General features: G+C 34.6%; 1 protein-coding gene across 1 annotated transcript; it reads left to right on the forward strand.

The window, feature by feature from the left end:
- Positions 1–1,330: 1,330 nt before the first annotated feature.
- Positions 1,331–20,633, forward strand: LOC115211812 (S-phase kinase-associated protein 1). Its single transcript, XM_029780518.2, has 5 exons — positions 1,331–1,485; positions 11,061–11,157; positions 15,598–15,812; positions 18,953–19,093; positions 19,752–20,633. The coding sequence occupies exons 2-5, from the start codon at positions 11,061–11,063 to the stop codon at positions 19,785–19,787; spliced, it is 489 nt and encodes a 162-aa protein (XP_029636378.1). The 5' UTR covers positions 1,331–1,485; the 3' UTR covers positions 19,788–20,633.
- The last annotated feature ends 779 nt before the right edge of the window (positions 20,634–21,412 follow it).

A 21,412-nucleotide genomic window follows, 5' to 3' on the forward strand; every position in this document is an offset into this window, starting at 1 on the left:
TTCACGTTGCTCCAATCTACTCAGCGGATTGGCGTACAAGGGAGAGATATTGGTTCAGAAAAATTACCCAAACGGAGGTCTCGCGAGCTGCATTTTGTATTCAGTGATCGAAAGGGTTAATAATACTATATTGTACTGTGAATCCCGACTGGTTGGGATTGATTGTTCAATCACGTCGAAGGATGAATGTAAAAGTTTATCAAACAACTGAATCCTCATCGTCGAACGACGGAGATCAGTCACGACTAAAGTGGAAACGTAATTCAGTATTCTCAAAACGGCCCTGAAATAGGCGGTACTTAAAAACGAAACCCATGGATAATTACCCGGACCTCAAATCCATGCACGAGTTCCCTACAGTAAATGATTTTAACTATGTTATTTATTATTTACTTCAAAGGCATCCACATGCCTATCGCATTTGTTCACCTTAATACATACTGATAGATACTTAACCACTACACATTCCTCTTTTATTCTTTTTAAACACCAGTGTAACTTGATACTTATGAAAGAAAAGCTTCATATTATTCAGAACAAGGGCTAAGAGTCTGAAAACAAGAATGGGCGTTTTGAACAAACTTATGAACATGTTTTAGATAGGCAAAGGGTTAAAATTTAATGTATTAGAAAATCTTTATTAAAGCTGTTATTCGCATGTATAAGACATTAAATTTGTGTGGGCAAGGGGTTAGTCGATTAAACTGCCTCCTGTACTTGACTCATGATTTTATCGACTCTGAAATGATGAAGGGCAAAGTTGCAGGAATGAATCTGATCAAACTTTAGAAAACCTTTGTCCGACACTCCAACAATTCTGCCAGTCTTTTCTTAATTACACACAAATATTAATAAAACGAGGTTAGAAACAGTTTACAATACATTTTTAAACTTATAAGTTTAAAATTAAATTGTTATTTTCTATATGAATTCCGTAATTTATTTTTTAATCTTCCCTGTACCACGAATTAAAATTTTTTTTTAAATTCATTACGGATGAGAAAGAATTGGAAAAAATAGAGATAACTATCACTTGTTTTATTAATCACGAATTTCGTGGTTAACAAAATTATAAGTTTTTCAAGACGCTAAACCATTAGTATAGACTTTGTAAATCATTAAATTATATTCTTAAAAATCTGTAGCACATCGTTTAAAAATGACTGCTCTTCTGTCTTTGTTTGTGTGTTTGCTTGTATGTATGTATGTATGTATGTGTGTATGTGTGTGTGTGTATGTATGTGTGTGTGTGCGTGTATAGTAGGGTGTGATTTGACAGAAATCTGGTTGCTATTTCTAGCAAGCAGAACGACCACGTGACTAGGATTAAAATAAAACGAAAGAAAAAAATTGGTTATCTGCTCTTCAGTAGCTTGATTACATAGTAGTCGACAGGGGACGCTGTCAGTATCTTCTTATTAGCGCAGTTTTAAGGACTGAAATTCTCAACACCGATTGATATTTTGTTATAAAACCTCTTCTAAGGTATGGCTTTTTTTGGTTGTTGAGCTTCGTATATATATATATATATGTATGTATACTTTGTTTTGTCTCTTGCTCATTCATTACCTTTTTTTTCATTTTTTGAAATTAATCTGTTTTGAAAGTGAAATGCTATTTGATTAAAATAAACTAGCCATGTATATAGATTTACTGCCGTACGTTACAGCTGTTTCTATACTGTACTTGTGTTTGGAATGTGTGTGTATCTATTTATATATATATATGTTCATATATATATATATATATATAGGGAGAGAGGGGGAGAAAGAAAGAAAGAACTATGTAAAATAGTGGAGAAACGGGTTAAGGTGAGGTAGCTATTTTGGACTCTGAAGTCGGGTATTAGTTTTCAATATTGAATACTATTAAAACCAATCCCCGATTTAAAGACCAAGTGAATCTACACATATCGAGATACACAAGTCGACCGATATCTTAGAATATGGCGTTGTTTTGATTTTTGCTTTAATGAATCGATTCAGCTGACTTCTTATTTTCCTTTGTAATTATTTTTATCTGGTCTTTTGTTATTTTCATATAACCTGAACCAGCTACGTGTCTTTATTGTTGTCATTCTAATAGCTGGCTATATATATATATATATATATATATATATATAAAGATATTTTTAAATGTAAAACTATACGGTTGTGAGATGGCAAAAAAGAAAAAAAAATGTATCAAAGATCCAAAGCACGCACGCAATATTGAAATATTTTAAGTGATTATATACCAATATGATTTATTATTTATCAAAACTTCCCATTCCAAAGTGTTAAATCGCAGGTCAGAAGACGAGATGTTGTAACGTTAATGGTCTTCTCAACGAAATGTTTTTAGCAATCATTGAAAGAATAATAGTGAAATCATTACAGTTGGAAACCGAAACCCGATCTCCATATTCCATTGACCAATTCATCGCCACTTCCCTTGTTATCATAATACATTTGTGTATGTGTGTGCTCATCTCAGAAACGTCTTCATTTATTTCGCATAGTGCTATCGACTGTTGATGTGACTATTTAAAAAAAGAAAACAAATTTCATGGAAACTTTTGATGTGAGAGGAACATCACTATTATATTAAATCATAGAAGAATTGAATACATTTTGGCAAACGAAAATAATTAAATGGTTAAATATTTTCATTGACAGAATTGATGAGATTTCTGACTCATAGTAATTTAGTTTCGAATTTCTACATTCTGAAATTAAATCGTTCTGATTTTATGAAAATAATCGACACTTTATAACTGGTACTTCGGGCAATTGTACCTTTTCTGTTATTAATTACTTTGGCAATGTAAGATATTTTTATTTTTTTAAAAATTGCCTTGCAGTGTTTAATTACTTCTTTTCCGAGTTTTAATCTCGTTGGAGACTTATTTTTTTCATCTTCTTTTGGTTAGATAACGTAAGTTCCAGTTTAGACTATATATATACCTATCCCTCTTATTTGAAATTTATGAATTTATAGTTTTGTACCAATGTCAGAAATCATTATTATCAACATTCAAGATCCACAACATTGTATTGTCAAATTTCTTAAATTCATTGATGTATAGATCAAGACTAGAACTATCATCTAAAATTTCAGATTATATATATATGTGTGTGTGTGTGTGGCATTCCTATACAGTACTTGAAATGTCTTTGGTGAATGATCTTCGTTTTGCGTCATTGTAATAATTTTCTCATGAAACCTAATGGCAGCCTAGGAAAGTTGACATTTACCGAATGCGCGCTCACACACATATATAGTCCGATTAAAGCTAAGCAGGCCGAAACTTCGAAGTCACTGTCACCATCGGCTCATATTAAGAGAAATACTTCTCGAACAATCGATTATGGTAACAAAAGTTGACAAAACGTAAGGTGGAAGTGAGAGATAATGGGGTTTCTATTCGACTACTGGACAGTAAGGTATGGCTTGAATTAACCGCGATACAGAATAAACAGTCTCTCTTCTCGCAAGTATTTGAACCAAAAACAATTCTATTTCATTTCTGCCCTCACAAATAACTCATTGTGTGGTCGGGATAAATTTAATACTCCGTTAAGATTCACTGATTCTTTTTTTTTTTAATGAACTTCTTTTTCCTTATTTGTTAGATTTGAAGTTTGTGTAGTACCTGCCATTTTTTTTTTTTACCTGTCTAATACATAAAAATTACTGTTTACCTCCCTCTCTTCCTCATACTCTATCTATAATCTAGAGCTTCATGTAAGAAACTCCAATTATCTCTATGTGCCCACCATCATCATGTCATCGTTAAATGTGTGTGAGCGTATATATCCTTGGATGGTCAGTTTGCCGTCAAATGGCAGTTATTGACAAAATGGCCCTCTTACGATACAACACCATCTGTTTCGACATACGATTTCACATCAACAACCTTGCAAAATAGATACAAAAACTATGTGTCTGTGTGTTCCCTTGAGCGCCATTTTAGGTAATACTGACTTCCCTGCTCTTAGCGGAAGAGAAAGTACATGCCCGCCTGTCTTTGAACAAGTGTATAGAGAATTGTCTGTGGTTAGTTCTTGATATATTTATATTTCTTCTGCGACTGCTGAATCTCTTCGTTTTCTTAAACCGTTTGTAACAAGATCATTTCCAGATTTAGCATTGAGTCAGTTTCACAGTTAAGAGATCAAAACGGAACGTTGTCGAGACTAATAAAATAAATACCACTAGATACTGGTTCGAATTTGCTTCGGTCGGCTACGCTTGTACCTTCTAAGTACCTAAATCAGACTATATTTTTTTTATTAGAGTTTATACTAAACCAAATTTACATTTGTATAGTGTATGTTTAGCCCTAGGTCAGTCCTGATTGAGCAGACCGATGAGCGAAAGTGATTTGGAAGTTGGAGTAATCTAGGAATACGTTATCTAATGTACCTTTTCCTTTTTTTTAACACCATTGTGGGGGAATATGTGGGTCGTTTTTAACTGTTGTTTCTAGCTGACAGATCGACTACATTGAGGTTCCCTTGTTGCCTCGCATATATATATATGTTAACCAGCATTGGTACTAGTTAGTTTTGCTTCTCCCAATTTGGCACTGAGTTTCCATTTATTAAAACTGCGCTTCCTTGCTCATAAAAATAATTTAAATCATAGGTGTTATTTGTTTTATTTAACTTCCCTCTTTCCCCTACCTGTATTACAAACACTATAAAAGCTGGTAATTATTTGAATTGTGAAATATTTGGAAGGGAAACTATAGAGATTTTGGCTATTCTCACTGGAGCTCTTCTGTTAGTGTTACAGAAATTCATGTTATTATTATTGATTATAATTTTGACTTTGTTTTTGCGAGATAAAATTAAAGAAAACAATTCGTGCTAGAAATTATACAGGTTACAACACGTACCTCTAACGTGTGTCGTCATACTTTTTTTGTTTGTACACTACTCCACGTTTGACAGGACACGCTGTATGTATAGTTTGTTTTATGTTTATCATGTGTGTACACACACACATATATATATATTGCTAAGGAATCTCGTGCCTTTGTCATTCTAGCGTGAGTGAAGTATTTTCTTTGTCGACAGTGAATATTGGGTGGGATATTTATTTTCTGTCTGATCGACATAATTGTTACTTGAACTAGTTTGACGTTTTATTGTGTCCAGGGAGAGCCAACACACGAATTCACACAAAAAAATCTTGCAAACCAGATACAAAAACGAAGTAGTTTGAAGTTTCTGGGGAAGAAATAATCAGTTATAGTGATCATTGAGTACTTGACTACTGGTACTTTATATTCAGTGATTCCCAACCAAAACTCATGACCCCACCCCTTGGAATCTTTCATTTATCTGTGGGGTCCCCTAGACACTTTAGTGAGGAAAAAAAAAAGTATTTCAGTTTTGTAAGCAATGGTTAATCACAGAAACAAATCACTTTTGTAAAAATTGTTTTAAATTAGTTTTATAATCAGGAAATATATTTCTATGAATATTAAGAATTGATCATTTGTAATGAAAACAATTTTTGATCAAAAATTTATAATATACATTTTTAAAAATCTTTTTCAAAGGTGACCCATTTTCTACAATTTAATCTAATAAACTCCATAAAAATATCAGTCTATTAATCGTACATTTATGCTCTATAACTTTATTTATCAAAAGCTAAAATATTTAGCGATTTCAATAAAACAGCTATTTATAATCATACATTGTGTGTGTAAAACATGCATAAAAATTTTCTGACGTACAGAAAATTTAATAAGTTCTAAAGAACAAAAATTGCTTTATGAGCACAAATGCAAAATCCTTTAGCAAAATAAATAAATAAATAAATATATATATATATATATATATACCATATTACCATTTTTTTCTTTTCTTTTCTTTTTTTACCATATTCATTCGGTGAAATTCTTTGTAGCTGATGCAGTTGTGCAAGTTTTATAGTTCCAGGGTCTTGTGGTTGTTAGAGACAAAGATCATCTCCACTTACATTTTCTAATTGATTGCAAACTATTGACAGTAGGAAATATACTCAGCTAAAACCTAACTAACCTGAGTAAGAAGTTAGTGGGGGAGGGCAATGAAATATAATTTTACTCCCCTGTTCAAGCAATAATAATTCTGTATCAGTTTCACTATTTGTTCCTAAGTTATTGAGTCCATAATTAAACTTCAGTTAAATTATTCTGCAAATTAGTAAGGCTTTTCTTGTAGTCAGATATCATCAGCTGCATTTGTCCCATATAAATCTACCTTGGAATGTCCATTTCCAGATCATCTTTAAACCTAGGTTCCATATCATTGTGCAGTTTCTTCATCTTCAATGGGCACTAAAATATCATTGTCTTACAGCTCCTCTTCAGTAATATGGGTAGGTTTTCAAGGAAAGCACTTGTAACTTCTTTGCAAATTAAAGGGTTTTTTTTTTTCTTTCTTTCTTTTTGTAGCTGTTTGTTCAGTAAATTTAGCTCCTTGAATATATATGAAAGGTAGGATATGCCACATTTGGTTGCTAGGATTTTCTCTCTAAACTGCATACCATTCAGAAACATTACAATGTTGTCCCAAAGTTATTACCTTAGAGATTGCCACCAGATGTATGAACTTCAAAAGCAGTAACCTATTTAATTCATACAAGGCATTCCAAAGCCAACTTGTTGCTTTATTCACTAGTAATAAATTTTCAAACATTTTTGTTTGTTTTTTATGTCATAGCAGTACTTAAGATATAGAAAATGCTTGTATGTGAGCATGTATGTTTTGTGTGTGAATTTTAAAGGTAGTTATGTGGTCCCACTGAACTTTGCTATGGACCCAGGTTGAGAAAAGCTGTTTTACATTGTGGAAGGCAAAGATGAGGTCAGTGTCACTTCTGCAGTCAATAGAATTGACTTCTTCCTCACTCACAGTGGGTTGGGGTGTGTCTTAGAAATCAGTATTTCAAATATTGACTATTTGTTGTTACATTAAAGTTGTTTTCTTGTTAATATTGTTACGTATCCCACCTGCCGTCACTCAAACTCTTCGGAAACCCGGGACCCTACCAAGTCGAGCGACGACGATTGCACCGGCCCAGTTGCTCGGGGAATTCGCCACGGAAAGAGAGGACTCGGTGGGGGAAAGTAGCAGCAAACCCGGCAACCGGAGAGAACAACAACAACAGCAGCAGGAAGAGCTTCAGAGAGAGACGGCGGAAGGCAATTGGCTTACGTTTAACAACAGTTTATGACAATCATTACAACATCAAAGAAAATACATGCAAGAAAACAAGGAAACAACAAATCAAAGCAGTTCAGAGACAACAGTTCAAATCAAATAATGTCTTTCTCTTTCTTTTTCAACAGTCTTTAACACAACTCAACGACACAGTTCTTTTCACAATCTCATTTCTTTTACATTTCTCTTTTCCTTAATTCAGAACTTCTTCCTTCTCTCTTTTTTTTACACATCAATTCTTTTTCTTTAACAACTCTTTTTTTCACCACGTCAATTCTTTTTCTTTTACATTTCACATCAAAATAGAACAACCAAAAGACACAAACAAAACTATACCGAACATTTCTTTCCAGTCTGCAACAATTTCAGAAACTACTACCATAATAGCCACTGCCTTCTATCCGCCGTAATCTCTCTCTCTCGCTCTCAGTCCTCTCACTGCCTGTCTGTCTTTCTCAACGATGTAGCTGCCTTCGCCATCGCCACCTTCTTGGCTGACCGTCCGTATCACTCCAGTATCTGGCCAAAACTGCCGGCCGACTGCCTACAATCCCAACTGCCGATTCCGACTGACCGCCAAACTCCCAGCGCGTCGCGTTTTAAAGGGGTGGTTTCTCGAACTTTCTTTGACCGGAAAAAGGCCAAAGGTCTCCTCCGAATACATAAACCTCCCCAAAAACCGACAGGACAAAAGATCTACCTGTCTCCCTGATGCCAGATCACAAAAGTAGGTCGCAGCACTCAGCCTCCGAACTGACTTCCATATCAATATGATAGTGGCTAGAACATACCCTTGTCATTTGTCCATGCATTAGCGTTTTCTTGCAGTCTTTATACTTCAGGGGCCTCTATTCCTTGGAACTTGTACCTCCATCACTCATGCTCCCTCCACCTCTTGTTACTCTTGGTACATCCAAGTCTTTTCGACCCCACTATTTTCATTATACTCAGTCCCTTCTTCCCAGAATATCAGCTTTCTGGAATCTTCTTCTTGGTCATGTTTTTCCTACAGTTGTTGACCTGCAGTATTTTAAATGATGTATTAACATCAAGCTCACTGGTCTCAGGGGAACTTGCAGGGATCAGGGGCATTTCCATTTCCTCCACTCAACAAGTAAAAAGAGAAAACAAATCTAATAACTTGATCAGTATTACCAAACAGCATATCCATAGTCATATAATCAGCGACTTTCTTGGGGCACATGTGAGCTGAGAAAATGGTTGAGTACCTAAGATATCAGTGAATATGTACAGGAGAAATATTATATACTGATATGTTCTTATGAAGTGAATGTATGACACACGGATAAAAAAGTATTTTCTTATAATGGGAGAGATCTATGACGAGTTAGGCCTCACAAAAGATAACTTGGAGTTGGTAGGAATGGTGATGTGATCTATTACAGATGTGGAAACATTTAAAATGATGGACATTATACCTGTGTAAATTAAATAATAAAGAACAGTTTTAACTGGTGACTGAGGTGAAAGTATTCCAGCATACAAGCTAAATAGTCAGCAAGTTGTCACATGTTATCCATGCTGCTGCATTTAGTCCATGGCTTTACATAGACTGCATTTAGTCCATGGCTTTACATAGACTGCATTTAGTCCATGGCTTTACATAGACTGCATTTAGTCTATGGATTTACTTTCCACCATAAAGTGAAAATACCTAGCATGGAAAAAAATAAAAGCAGCTGAACTCAAAACCCTTCTTGAAACCTGAAGCATGCAATGTGGCATTTGTTTCTTTACATTTTTGTTGAGTAGCCCCATGAAGAGGAAATGTTTAGTGGTCTCTTAACAATCCAAAGCTTACAAGTAAAGCTTATTAGGGTATTAGTAAAAGTATTAGTTAATGGTGATATTCTGTGGTGGTAGGTCAGGTCATTAAGTAGTTATGCAGGTAGTTAGTGAACTATAGTAAACATGACACACTTATCTGTTCCATATATACCATATCTTTATATGGTTGAGTATATCTATGGCAGGCAGATTGTCAGTAGCCAATAGATGTGACTCACAGATCTGTTGTGTCAGATTTACCATTCTTCTGATTGGCAGAAAATCATACTGTGCATTTTGACCTGCAGTTGTGAATTGTATTGAATGTGTACCAGTGTGAACTTGCACTCTTTATGTCTGTTGGTATTCTTCAACTCTAGGTTGATCCTGATTAAATAGATGTATAATAAAAAGCATTCCAACCAGAGATATCTCAACTTTTTAGGAGTATATCTAAGGTTATTTATCTACTGTCTTTCCCCCTTCAGTCAGGTGTGATAGATTTTGGTGGCGGCTACAGTGGAGGCAGGTAAAGTGAACTCAGACTGAATGTTACAGTTATTTCTTTGCACCAACATTGGTGGTGTGGTGGACATCCCTGCATTGTCTTCGGTGTTTAAGTTAAGTTAATTTTTTGGCTCAAAAAGCAAGGCCATGTAGGGGGACATGGAGTTATGTGCAGGGAGGGTGTTCATGTGAAGAGTTCAGGCCATTTCTGGTCAAGAGAGACTTTGAACCGAGCGGTCGTCTGCATCTTCACTATCTTGTCCGGCAGCTTATTCCACAGAGAAAGCCCCTCTCCTTCGATTGAGATGAAATCGTCACAAATAGAGCTTTTCGGAGTGACCCCGCAGCCAACACTCTGGAGCAGGAGTGAACAACAGCTCTTTCGAGAGGTTACACTTTCCGCTTATGATGTTGTGAGCAAGAATGAGATCACCACGGCGGCGGCGTTTGATACTGCAGTTATTCCTGTCTTCTAGTGTTTCAAGGATGTTGTTCTAGAGTAGGGCTTTTCAACCATTTTTTATCTATGGACACCTTTGATTGCTATTTTATTCCGGTGGACCCCATAGCCATTCGATGTTTAAAAGCTAGTCTTATAGAAACTTCATTCGAAGTTCCTAATTTGTTTTCACACACTAACTTGTGTAGATTGAACTATGTAAAATGTTAGAGAAAGAAACCTAGTTATTTCTTGTAATGCATATATCTGAAGTAAAATTCTTTCAGGGGCCCTTAAAATACTATTGTGGATCCTCAATTTACTATTTTGTTACATGGACCCTGGTTGAGAACCACTGTTATAGAGTGTTTTAAAATAATTTTGTAAGTTAAAATTTTGACAAATGATTTGTGCATTTTCATGCATTTCACAATTGTTCAGAAAAATAGCTTTATCAGATCTTAGTCTATATCTGAAACTTACTTATGTGGCGTCATCCTACTAAACTGTTTGATAATGTATATGTGTGTGTGTGTATATATATATAAAAGACTGCATACTTTTATAATATATATATATATTATAAAAGTATGCAGTCTTTTCTTTTTACCATTTTATATTTGCTTTCCTTATTTTCTTAAGCTTTGCCAGCCCAAAGTATTTTCATAAGATTGTCTTAAATATCTATGTGTTTTCATATTTTAAGTTTGCCTTTGTTTCATACATTCTGAATAATATGAAGTTTTCCTTTCATAAGTTCTAAGTTACACTGGTGGTTGAAAAGAAATGGGGAATGTACATCATTAGATACAATAGACAGGCAAAGGCTTAAACTGCTGCAAATTTACATGTTTTTTACAATGTTAATATCCATTTGTATTTTAGGCTTTACAAGTGTAATACATATGTATTACAGTTCTTATATATATATATATATATATGTGTGTGTGTGTTTACATATTTCATGTTATTTGTACCATTGGTGGCATCCTGTACTCATATATGCATGTATATATATTATTATTTGAGTGCAACGCATCCATTTCCAAGTATATATATGTATATATATATATATATACACACACACACAAACATACATTCTGTTTAATTATTTTTATTCCTAGATGCCTAACATCAAATTGCAAAGTTCTGATGGTGAAACGTTTGAAGTTGATGTGGAGATTGCTAAACAATCTGTCACAATAAAAACTATGTTAGAAGGTAAATGTAACTTATTTCTGTTTTCTAATCTCAATTTTTTGGAAAATTGTCTAAAATATGTAATTAACCTTTTAGTATTTCTTTTCTAATGCTGCTGCTGCTGGCACATATATTGATTATATTCTCATGAAAGTCATAAATTGAGAAAACCCATGATTTACTATGCAATTTGGAGGCTTTCCTGTAAATAAAGTATGTCTTGCCAAGAAGGTCTGGTATAGCCAGTTAAACTAAGTTTATGGAAGCTGTATATGTGTGATTTCAATTGCCAAATGGAGAAGTTAAGATATGCTTCCTCACACAAATATGTTTAGCCCTTTAGCATTTAAGCTTGTCATATCCAGTCCAAATATTCTACCTGTTCTCTGTTCAAACTGGCCAGATCTGACATCTCTAATCTACCTTACAATGTAATTCTAAAATTAAACAATCACATCAATGAAACCTCAAAGCAGTGAAATAATGCATGATTAATATAAAACGATGTGAATAAATAAGCATTACATTTGACAATGTTAAAAGGTTAAATCAGTATCATTATCTGTCTGGCACTTACTAATCCAGATGAAGTGAAATACAAGCAATGAGTATGTGGAATTGAACTCTGAACATTGTTTTTGAACTTTTCCTATATGTGGCTTTCCCGGATGGAATCTGGCTTGTTCTTTGATGAGAGGCCATTCAAAAATGGGTGCGGTCCTATTTAGAAGTAATTCAAAAAGCTTTTTGCTTGTGATACATTTTGTTTCATACATGGTTTTGAAACAATGATTAGCTTGGCTTTACTTCCACACCTCTGGTATTTTATGTCTTAGGAGACAACTGTTAAAGAGTTTGAGCATCTATATTTGTCTCCAGTTGAGAATTTTTTTAGCTCTGTGTGAAAACCTATTGCTTTTCCTTTGTTTAGATTATCAATAATTGTTTCAAGTTCTTTGTGGTAAAATTCTTGTTAAACTGCATTTACAATCAGAATAATTATCCTTCAGTTAGATATTTTCTGTTTTGTTATTTAGTCCTTTATCATTTGTAAGTTGAATATTTTGGCTTGCATTTCTGTGACTATCACCTAGTTTTTGTATGAGGTGTCTTGATCCTGTCTTTAAGAAATCTGCTTCACAACCTCTTGGTTCCAGGTTCAATCCCACTGGTTGGCACCTTACGTAAATATTTATATTTTTATACACTCAATGCATACATTTGTGAGTCTAGATGTGTAGTCATATGAACAAACCTGGGGTTAAATTTTTTTCCTGTTAGGTAACCCAACTGCATAAATCGATAGTTAAAACATTGCCTCACAGCATTTGTTTCAGTTCTCTGTGTTTTGAGTTCACATCCCACCAAAGTCAACTTTGTCTTTCATCCTTTCTAGGTCAATTAAAAAGTGTACCAATCCAGTACAATGAATTGACAGAACTGTAGGACCATTGAACCAAATGTTTCTGTCCCTCCACCACCTTTCATAGTAATCATAATTTCTAACTAAGGCCACACCTTTGCTGGTGGGGCATGGATAATCAGTATTAGATTGACTGCTGTAGTTGATTGGTATTTAATTTCAATACCTTCAGAAAGATGAAAAGCAATATGAACCTCACCTGGATTAGGAGTCCAAACATAAAGGTGTGTGACTATATTCTGCAAAGTAATTTATTATCGTTTATTTTGCCGTCAACCACTCTTCTGTTACCATAATCTTAATAGTAATTCTAACTTTGACATCATAAGGCCAGCAATTTTAGCAGCAGGGGATTAGTGGATTACATCAACTACGCTACTTGTACATCTGAAAGAATGAAAGGCAAAGTTAACCTCAGCAGGATTTGAACTCAGAATATATATATATATATATAATATATATATATATATATATATATATATATATATATATATATATATCTACATGTATGTCTTTGATTGTCCCCTACCACTGCTTGACAACCAGTGCTGGTGTGTATATGTCCCTGTAACATAGCAGTTCGACAAAAGAGACCAACAGAAAAAGTTGTAACAGGCTTTAAAAAAAAAGTACAGAAGAAATACCACTAAGCATTTTATCCAATGTGCTAATAATTCCACCATCTCGCCACCTTAATAATCTTTAATCTTTTACCTGTTTCAGTCATTAGGCTGCAGCCATGCTGGGATACCACCTTGAAGTATTTTTACTTGAATGAATCTACTCCTATACTTCTGACCTGTGCCAAGTCAAAATACTGTAAATAATTAGAAAGTGGGATTAAATAAATACTTAACTCAAATGTTATAAAATTACATTAGTATAAAATTGTCTAGTGTTTTAAGTTCAACGCCATCATTGACATATATGTTTTGGAAGTTTTTATAAACTACCAACATGTTAGCTGTAATGTTGGTTTTCGGTATTATGTAAATTAATAGAAATTAAATATACGGGTAAGAAATTAATAGAAATTAAATATACTCTTCATATACAATCTCACAATGAACAAAGATATATATATATGAAAAAATAAAAAGGCTCTCAACCGAACTAGTTTTAATAATCATTTGGATCTCTTCAGCACCAAGCTACCTTTCTCTGACTTTCTACAACAACATTGTTTTTATTGCTATTATTGTTAGTGAGTGTATTAACCCTCTAGCATTTAACCCTTTCGTTAATGTAGTTATTTTGATATGCTCTGTGTTTTTTTCAATTACTTTAAATGTAACAAAGAATTTAGGAAAATAACCTAGTTATTCAGCTAGTGTTAGGAACATAAATTGTGACTAAGGTTTGGTGGAAAATTTTAATTCAAAACTTATGAAAACAAGACATTTGTACTCAGAACCCAATTGGTTTCAGCTAGGTTGGTAACGAAAGGGATAAACCAGCCATATCCAACCAAAATATTCTTGTTATATGTTTGAAATGGCCAGATCCAGCCTCTCACATGGACCCTACAACATTAGCCTAAAAACTGTACAATCACATCATTGAAATCTGGAAGCTTCAATATAATGTAGGATAAATTCAAGACATTGTAAATAAATAAGTGTTACATTTGACAGAATAATTTGAATGCTAAAGGGTTTATCTGGGTACATTGACTTACATAAACAATGGTCCTTTGTCATCTCACCTGAAAGGTTCGGCATCTTGAAGAACCATACTCTGCAACAGAAGCATTGAGACCGGTCCCTCTGGTGATGAAAAGCACTTGTGGCAGTACCACATAAGTGCCTGTGCAATGCCATGTAAAAGTACCCAGCACACATTGTAAAGTGGTTGGATTTAGGAAGCGCATCTACCCATAGAAACCATGCTAAATCAGACTGGAGTTTGATGCAGCTTGCCAACATGGATAGCAGGCGTTAAGTGATGATGTATTCTTAGCAATTACTTCAATTTCAGAAATTACTGACATCTTCATAAAGTTTTCTGAGTTTTTGAGCTGGTAAGCAGCTGTAAATTAAGATTGTTCATGAATAATGGCAGTGACTTACAACAGTTCAGTGCATTCAATTAATTTACATATGAAGTGCTGGCTTATAATATATCGGTTTACTGTGTAGTATATCATGGCTTTCTCGGAAGTTAATTGATGAGGTTGAATATAAGAATAATGAGATTCTAAAATGCACAAAATGTCAGCACAACAGCTAAAATGTATTTGCTGTACGGGTGACCTGTTAAACTATTTAGTTGGCAGAGCAAAGGAATTTCATTTATCCAGACCAAAATAGAAGTTCATGACATCATGTCCTTATGTATGCTCCTTTAGAGCAAGATGGTTGTATTTTTTTAATAATATTTTTGCGACAAGAGGGATTTTTTTTCTCTTCATTAGACCAGTGAAGGAAGAAGTTGACTACTAGAAAAAAGGAAGTTGATTAAATTTTTGTCAAAAAAAATTTTATAGGATCTTTTCTTATCAATTATCATATGATTTATCGAGATCAAGTCATACCTTTCAATGCTTTTGGCTGTTGAACACTTGTGCATATTTTCAAGAAAAGGTGATGGATGAAGAAAGCAAAAAAACTTATTTCAAAGAATAGATACAGAGGTCATTTTGTTACCACATGATCTCCAGTTCTATCACACTGCACAGCACTTTGGGCAAATGTCTTGTACTGTAGCATTGAGCCAGCCAATGTCATCTGATAGATGAAAATTCTATGGAAACCTATTGTGTGTGAATGTTTTCATACCTTGTTTTGCATGGAAAGCATTAAGCTAAAAAAAAGAAAAATTATATTTAACAGTCCTTGTCAATAATTGCCTTGTAGCACTGCACTTTGGAAGGTATGGGGTTAAAAGAAATTGCCTTTCTTGAAATTCAGGGATGGACAACCAACTGTAAAATAATGCTTCAATATGTTGAACATTAGATGAATGAGGTTTGACTTCAACATGTGATATGTTTTCGTGACAGCTCCAATTTTATCTAAGAATATATTATATTTTACTAGATCTCGGCGTTGATGATGAAGATGAAGAAGCTGTCCCATTGCCCAATGTAAATGCTGCCATCCTGAAAAAGGTGATTCAATGGTGTACATATCACCGGGATGATCCTCCACCTCCTGAGGATGATGAGAATAAAGAAAAAAGGACAGATGACATTTGTTCCTGGGATACAGAGTTTTTGAAGGTAGACCAGGGTACTCTGTTTGAATTGATTTTGGTGAGTTGAACTATTTTGTTTACATACCCTCTACAGTAAAAAGAAAACAAAAATTAGTTTATTAAAGAATAATTTGTCTAAATGTGGAAAGTATATTCTGTGCTGTTTTACATGTGTGCACAGAATTTATGGCTTGTATTTGTCACTGTTGGAAAACCTTAAGATTTTTACATTACTAAATATTTTGAGATGTAATACAAGATGCCTAGGTTGTGGTAGCATCTAATTTCAAATTACTGAGTTCACAAAACCCTCTACTAATTTATTGTTCTCCTTTAAGATCTCAGAAAAATGAAAAATAGGAAGCTGAGACAGGCCCTATAGCAAGATCCAGTAGCCTTGCAAAAACCATTCTTCAAGGGGCTGTGGAGAGGTAGATTGAAAAGAAAATGATAGACAAACAACCAAGAAGGGTGAATCATTTGCTGTGACCACAGCAGATGGAGAAAATTGGTATACAATTTGTCACAATGGTGACTCTACAACTTCATCAGGAGTTTAGGGTTCAAGCAATATTGCTAAATTTACATCAGAGACTCGCTCCCATTTTGATGTAGCATATTCAGTACTGATAATATTGGAATTCTTCTTACATTGTTTGGGTGGGGAGACTCTCTTTGGTTATTAGCATATGATTTTTCTTTTTATTACCTCTGCCTTAGCAAAGGCGGAGGTATTGTTTTCAGTCATGTTTGTTTGTCCATGGACAAGATATCTCGAGAACCACTGGATGGATTTTGATGAAACTTTTAGGGATGTTTGGCCTCGTGACTGGCACAAACTGATTAGATTTTGGGATCAATCCAGTACTGGACAAGGATTCTGGATTATTTGTTATACTTGCTGCACATGAAGTATTACGATGTTATGGACTTTCAAGTCTTTCTCTGATTATCTCCCTTGAAAGTACACATGATTTCCACGTAAATTTTGGTGGCGTTGCTATTTCCAAAGTTTGATTTTTGTTTCTCTGTTATTAATTTTACTCACATCTCTATCTTACTAGAAACTGATGGATTAAGAAATTAAACAGCAGCAAAACCGTTCAGAAATCAAATAGCACTAACATATTTAGTAACAATAATAAATTTAATTTATCCTCGACAATTTTTAGCTTTAGCAACTTTGAATATGTTGCTCCTGTTTAAAACCTCTTACCTACTTGACAATTGCATTTTTAGCTATACTTTGAAGGAATCTTTACTTCTTTGACTCACATTTTTGTGCACAACGATGTTGTTAAACCTGCGTTAACAGCACTGTATGCAGGTCCTTTCCATTTTCTTTCACACACGGATAAATTTTTCACTGTAGACCTTAATGGTCATAAAGACATTTTATCAGTGGATAGACTAAAAAAGGTCTTCATAGAGAAAACTGCCTGTTCCCACTGCAGACAACACACACACACACATTACAAACACGGCCCACACACCCACCAACATATTCCATGACTACCATTGGGATTGATCAGATACCAGACAAGGATTCTGGATTATTTTTCTGTCTTTTTTACTTAATTTTTGAGAGCGGTTGGGCTCATTTTTAGTATTCTCGTTTGTGTGAGCAGTCAAATATTTCAGATATTATCATTTTAAAAATCATCTCCAACTAATTGTTGAGAGGATGTTAGTGTTGCCTTGGCGAAGGTTTGCGCTCTCTGAGTGCTCTTATTATTACTATATAAATTCCACTTCTTTCATCTGTAATTTCTTAAACTTTTCTGGCATTTTGCTCACCATCTTGTGTTTTAGCATTTTATGTCTGCTGTTAGTTAAAAATACTAGCTAATTTCCTCAGTTCTGGACTCTCGAAAGCTTATTCCTGTTACAATGAGTGTATTTCTAGCTAATAACATCATGTAACCTATTGTCCAGTCTTTCACAAAAGTAAAGACCTCACTTGAGAACTTTTCCTTGTGTATTTTCAAATTTCTGGTGTCTCTTCTCATTCTAAATCTTGAGATAACTCATCATCATCATCATCATTTAATGTCCACTCTCCATGCTGGCATGATTTGACATGGAGCTGTCCAGACTCCAACTGTCTGTTGTGGCATGGTTTCAATGGCTGGATGCCCTTCCTAACGCCAACAACTTAGTAGTGTTTCCTGGGTGCTTTTTACATACCACCAGCACAGGTGCATTGTCTTCCATAATGTAAGAAGCATTTCTTTGCACTTTGCATGCAAGTGCTGCTTGCTTTCCATTTTTCCTCCCACTCCAGTGTTTTACATGACGTTTAGTATTTCACTGTGAAGTTACTTGTATATAACAACTCTGTAGTTATACAAGGTCATATCCTGACCTTGTATTTAAGAACTTTACTTTACAATCATTAAGTCATGAGTTCAATCTCACAGTGTAGCCTTTTAAGCAAGTGTACTTTATCATTGCCTTAAGTTGATCCAAGCTCTCTGAGTGAAATTGAAGCATGGGAGACTGGAAACCCATCAGATGGGTTTACCTGTAATTCACATATATACAGCAGAGACATGGCTGTGTCGTTAAGAAGCTTACTTCCCAATCATGTTGTCTCACATTCAGTCCCACTACATGACACCTGGGGCAAGCAACCTCTACTATAGTCCTATTAGTGGATATGGTAGATAGAAACTAACAAAGCCCATTGTGCATGTATGTATGTATATATTTATACACACACACACACCACACACACACACGTACATATACAGGGGTTGGATAAAATAATGAAAACACCTTAAAATTTCAAACAAATTAATTTTAATATGGGGTAGGATCGTCTTTGGCAGTAATTACAGCTTGAATTCTACGAGGTATGAACTCATAATGCAATGAGCAGATAGCTTAGTTGTAGAAAAAACTGAATACTCTGTCAAAACCAACAAAGATCTATTTACTTACTGTCACTAGTTGCACCAAATATTAAAATATTGATTAGTAGTTGGTTGTGATGGTAGGGAGTTGACATGCTATGGTTTTTATCACATCTACTGCTGCACTGACATTTAATTTATGAACTGGTTCACTTTGACAAGCCTAATTAATATTCACATTGTAGTTCTTTTATGGGTGTGTTTTTGCATGTATGTATTAAATAGTACTTGCCATTTGCTCTGTAATTTCTAATTTAATCACTGTTTGTTCATATTATTTCAGGCTGCTAATTATTTGGATATCAAGGGACTTCTTGATGTTACCTGTAAAACAGTGGCTAATATGATCAAAGGCAAAGCTCCTGATGAGATACGCAAAACATTTAACATTAAAAACGATTTCACCCCTGCAGAAGAGGAACAGGTAACAATAGTTTTATCATTTAACACTTTTCTGTCTTGTCTTTTTCTATAATACAATAACTGATGGGTTTGTGTATCATTAAGACATTAATTTCAAACTTTGCTCTCAGATATTTCAGTGCGTTGGCTGTTAGTAAACTCATAATAGAGCCTGCTGAGAAAGTGAATATTGTGGTAGTCACTTCACTGTAACTACATAATTGTTTCTAATTTAGGTAGAAGGTTGACAATCTTTGAGGAGAGGGATTTGTCAATTACATCAACCTCAGTACTTGTACTTTATTTTGTCAAGCCCAGTGAGCTGGAATGCAAAGCTGATCTCCAAATATAAAGAGCTGAATTGAAATGCTCTAATGATTCTACCAATCAGCCAACTTATTGCAACATGCAACATAATAAATGCATTAGCAACTTAGCATAATATTATTGTCACCTCCAGCATAAAATCTTGCTCGCTTGCACACACAGCATCAAAATGCTAATGTTATTAGCTACAGTTTTGCAACACAACACAGAAAGCCACTTCAAGTATATTCACTAGTAAACCCAATATTTGTCAGACACGACATCGTGGTTGTTTGTACCAAAGTCAAAATATATTTACATATTTTTTTTTATATACAAATGAGTGTTCATTTTATTTATTTCTTTTATTGTAGGTGCGGAAGGAAAATGAATGGTGTGAAGAAAAATAAGTGAAGAAAAAACCTGAATAATAGTTTTAATTTAAATTTTCCATACACATTCACACCCTTTGGTTTTATTTTATTTTTTAATTTATGGACATATCATATGTGTTTTCCTTGTCTTTTGAAACAAAAACAAATTTCTCTCAAGAACTTTTGTTTCTTTTCCTGCCCCAAGTACTTTCCTCTTATAACTTTTTTTTTTCTTGACTGTCAATTTCTAGTCCCATCTTGGCTATTAGAAATTTAACCTAGTCTTGTACAATAAACTATAGGGTAATTTAAGCTTCTATTCATGATGTAAAAAAAAAAAAGAAGAAACAAACCAACCTTTAGGAATCTCTTAGGTTAATCCCAAGTTTTATCTTATTCTTTGTATCAAAAGACAAGATTTATGTGCAAAAAAAATCAAAAAAAAAGGAATTAAGAAAAAAAAACTCCCTCAAGACTAAAAAGTTTGCTAGTCACTAACTTATGTCGTTGTTTTGGGTTTTTTTTTTTTTTTTCCTTTAATTTTCTTTCTGATTACTTCGTCAAATAAGGAATGGCAGCACACTTTACTTTTAGTTTTCAGGGCCTTAGACTAAAAGGAAAATGTTACTCTCATACTCCATGCTACAGTTAGGGCTTTGCTAAAGGCACTCAATATCCAGGGTGGTACTAAATCAAGCCACAGATCAAGCTTGCTACTTGAGAACAAAGATAGCCCATTCAACAAGCTTTTACATATTTTTCTAACAACCGAATTCAATTCTCAAAGTTTTTTGTCAAACCAAGGCAATAATTCGAAGAACACAGCGACCCACACATTGGGATTTGGTCTGAAATCATAGTTGCAAAGTAAACTTCTTAACCTCACAGTTGTACCTCCTCTCTTCACTGCTGTTTCATTATTCTTTATTTTCTTGTTAGTGTTATTTATTTGATGATAGTTTTTCTTTATGGACCCACATGATTATGATCCTTTTGGCATTAACAGAACACCAGTTTGCTATCACTCACCAGCACTACAAAAAATAAGTGGGTTGGTGGAAGAGTGCTATGTTTTTTTTCCCCTTTCAGGTGGGAAGGCAGTGCCCATGTCCCTTTCCTGGACTTCCAAGGCTTCTGGGAGGCCAGAAGATATCCTCCATTCATTTACAAGTACTCAGGCCAAAGTGCTTTCAAGCAAATGGACTCCACTAAAGGCATGCATGTTAAACCACACAATGGATTAAGTTTATCACCCAAGTAAGCCATGCCTGGATTTGAACTTGGAGCATAGTCAGAACAGCTGCCACAAAACATTGATATTCTAATGTCTCCTACGAAATTGCCACTTGTATGACATTGTCATACAAATACAGTTTGGTGCCTCCAGTTCATGCTGATACCAAATCTTCTCTGGCTTTTGCTGGTATACAATATCAGCACTAGCACAGTGGAAATGATGGAGGCCAAGAATAATAAGCAAATGGCTTGGTAACCCATTTAGCTTCAGTGATGTGGCTGACTACTTTCCTTAACGTTCATTGTGAAAGGGTACAAGTGTAGAAAAGCAAGGCTCTTGTGTATGCTTGAAGATTCAGGGGTTCAAGATTGGTTAAGAACTGGTAGAGAATGGAAGGCTCAGGAGGTGGTGGATGCAGCAGAGT

This window comes from Octopus sinensis, linkage group LG5, assembly GCF_006345805.1.
Source record: "Octopus sinensis linkage group LG5, ASM634580v1, whole genome shotgun sequence".
NCBI lineage: Eukaryota > Metazoa > Mollusca > Cephalopoda > Octopoda > Octopodidae > Octopus > Octopus sinensis.

Bases quoted from the DNA above. Each gene is read 5' to 3' on its own strand.
- LOC115211812 (XM_029780518.2), top strand. From the start codon at position 11,061: ATGCCTAACATCAAATTGCAAAGTTCTGATGGTGAAACGTTTGAAGTT. The intron at 15,813-18,952 runs GTGAGTTGAACT...ATATTATTTCAG, and splicing joins CTCTGTTTGAATTGATTTTG to GCTGCTAATTATTTGGATAT. The intron at 19,094-19,751 runs GTAACAATAGTT...CTTTTATTGTAG, and splicing joins CCCCTGCAGAAGAGGAACAG to GTGCGGAAGGAAAATGAATG.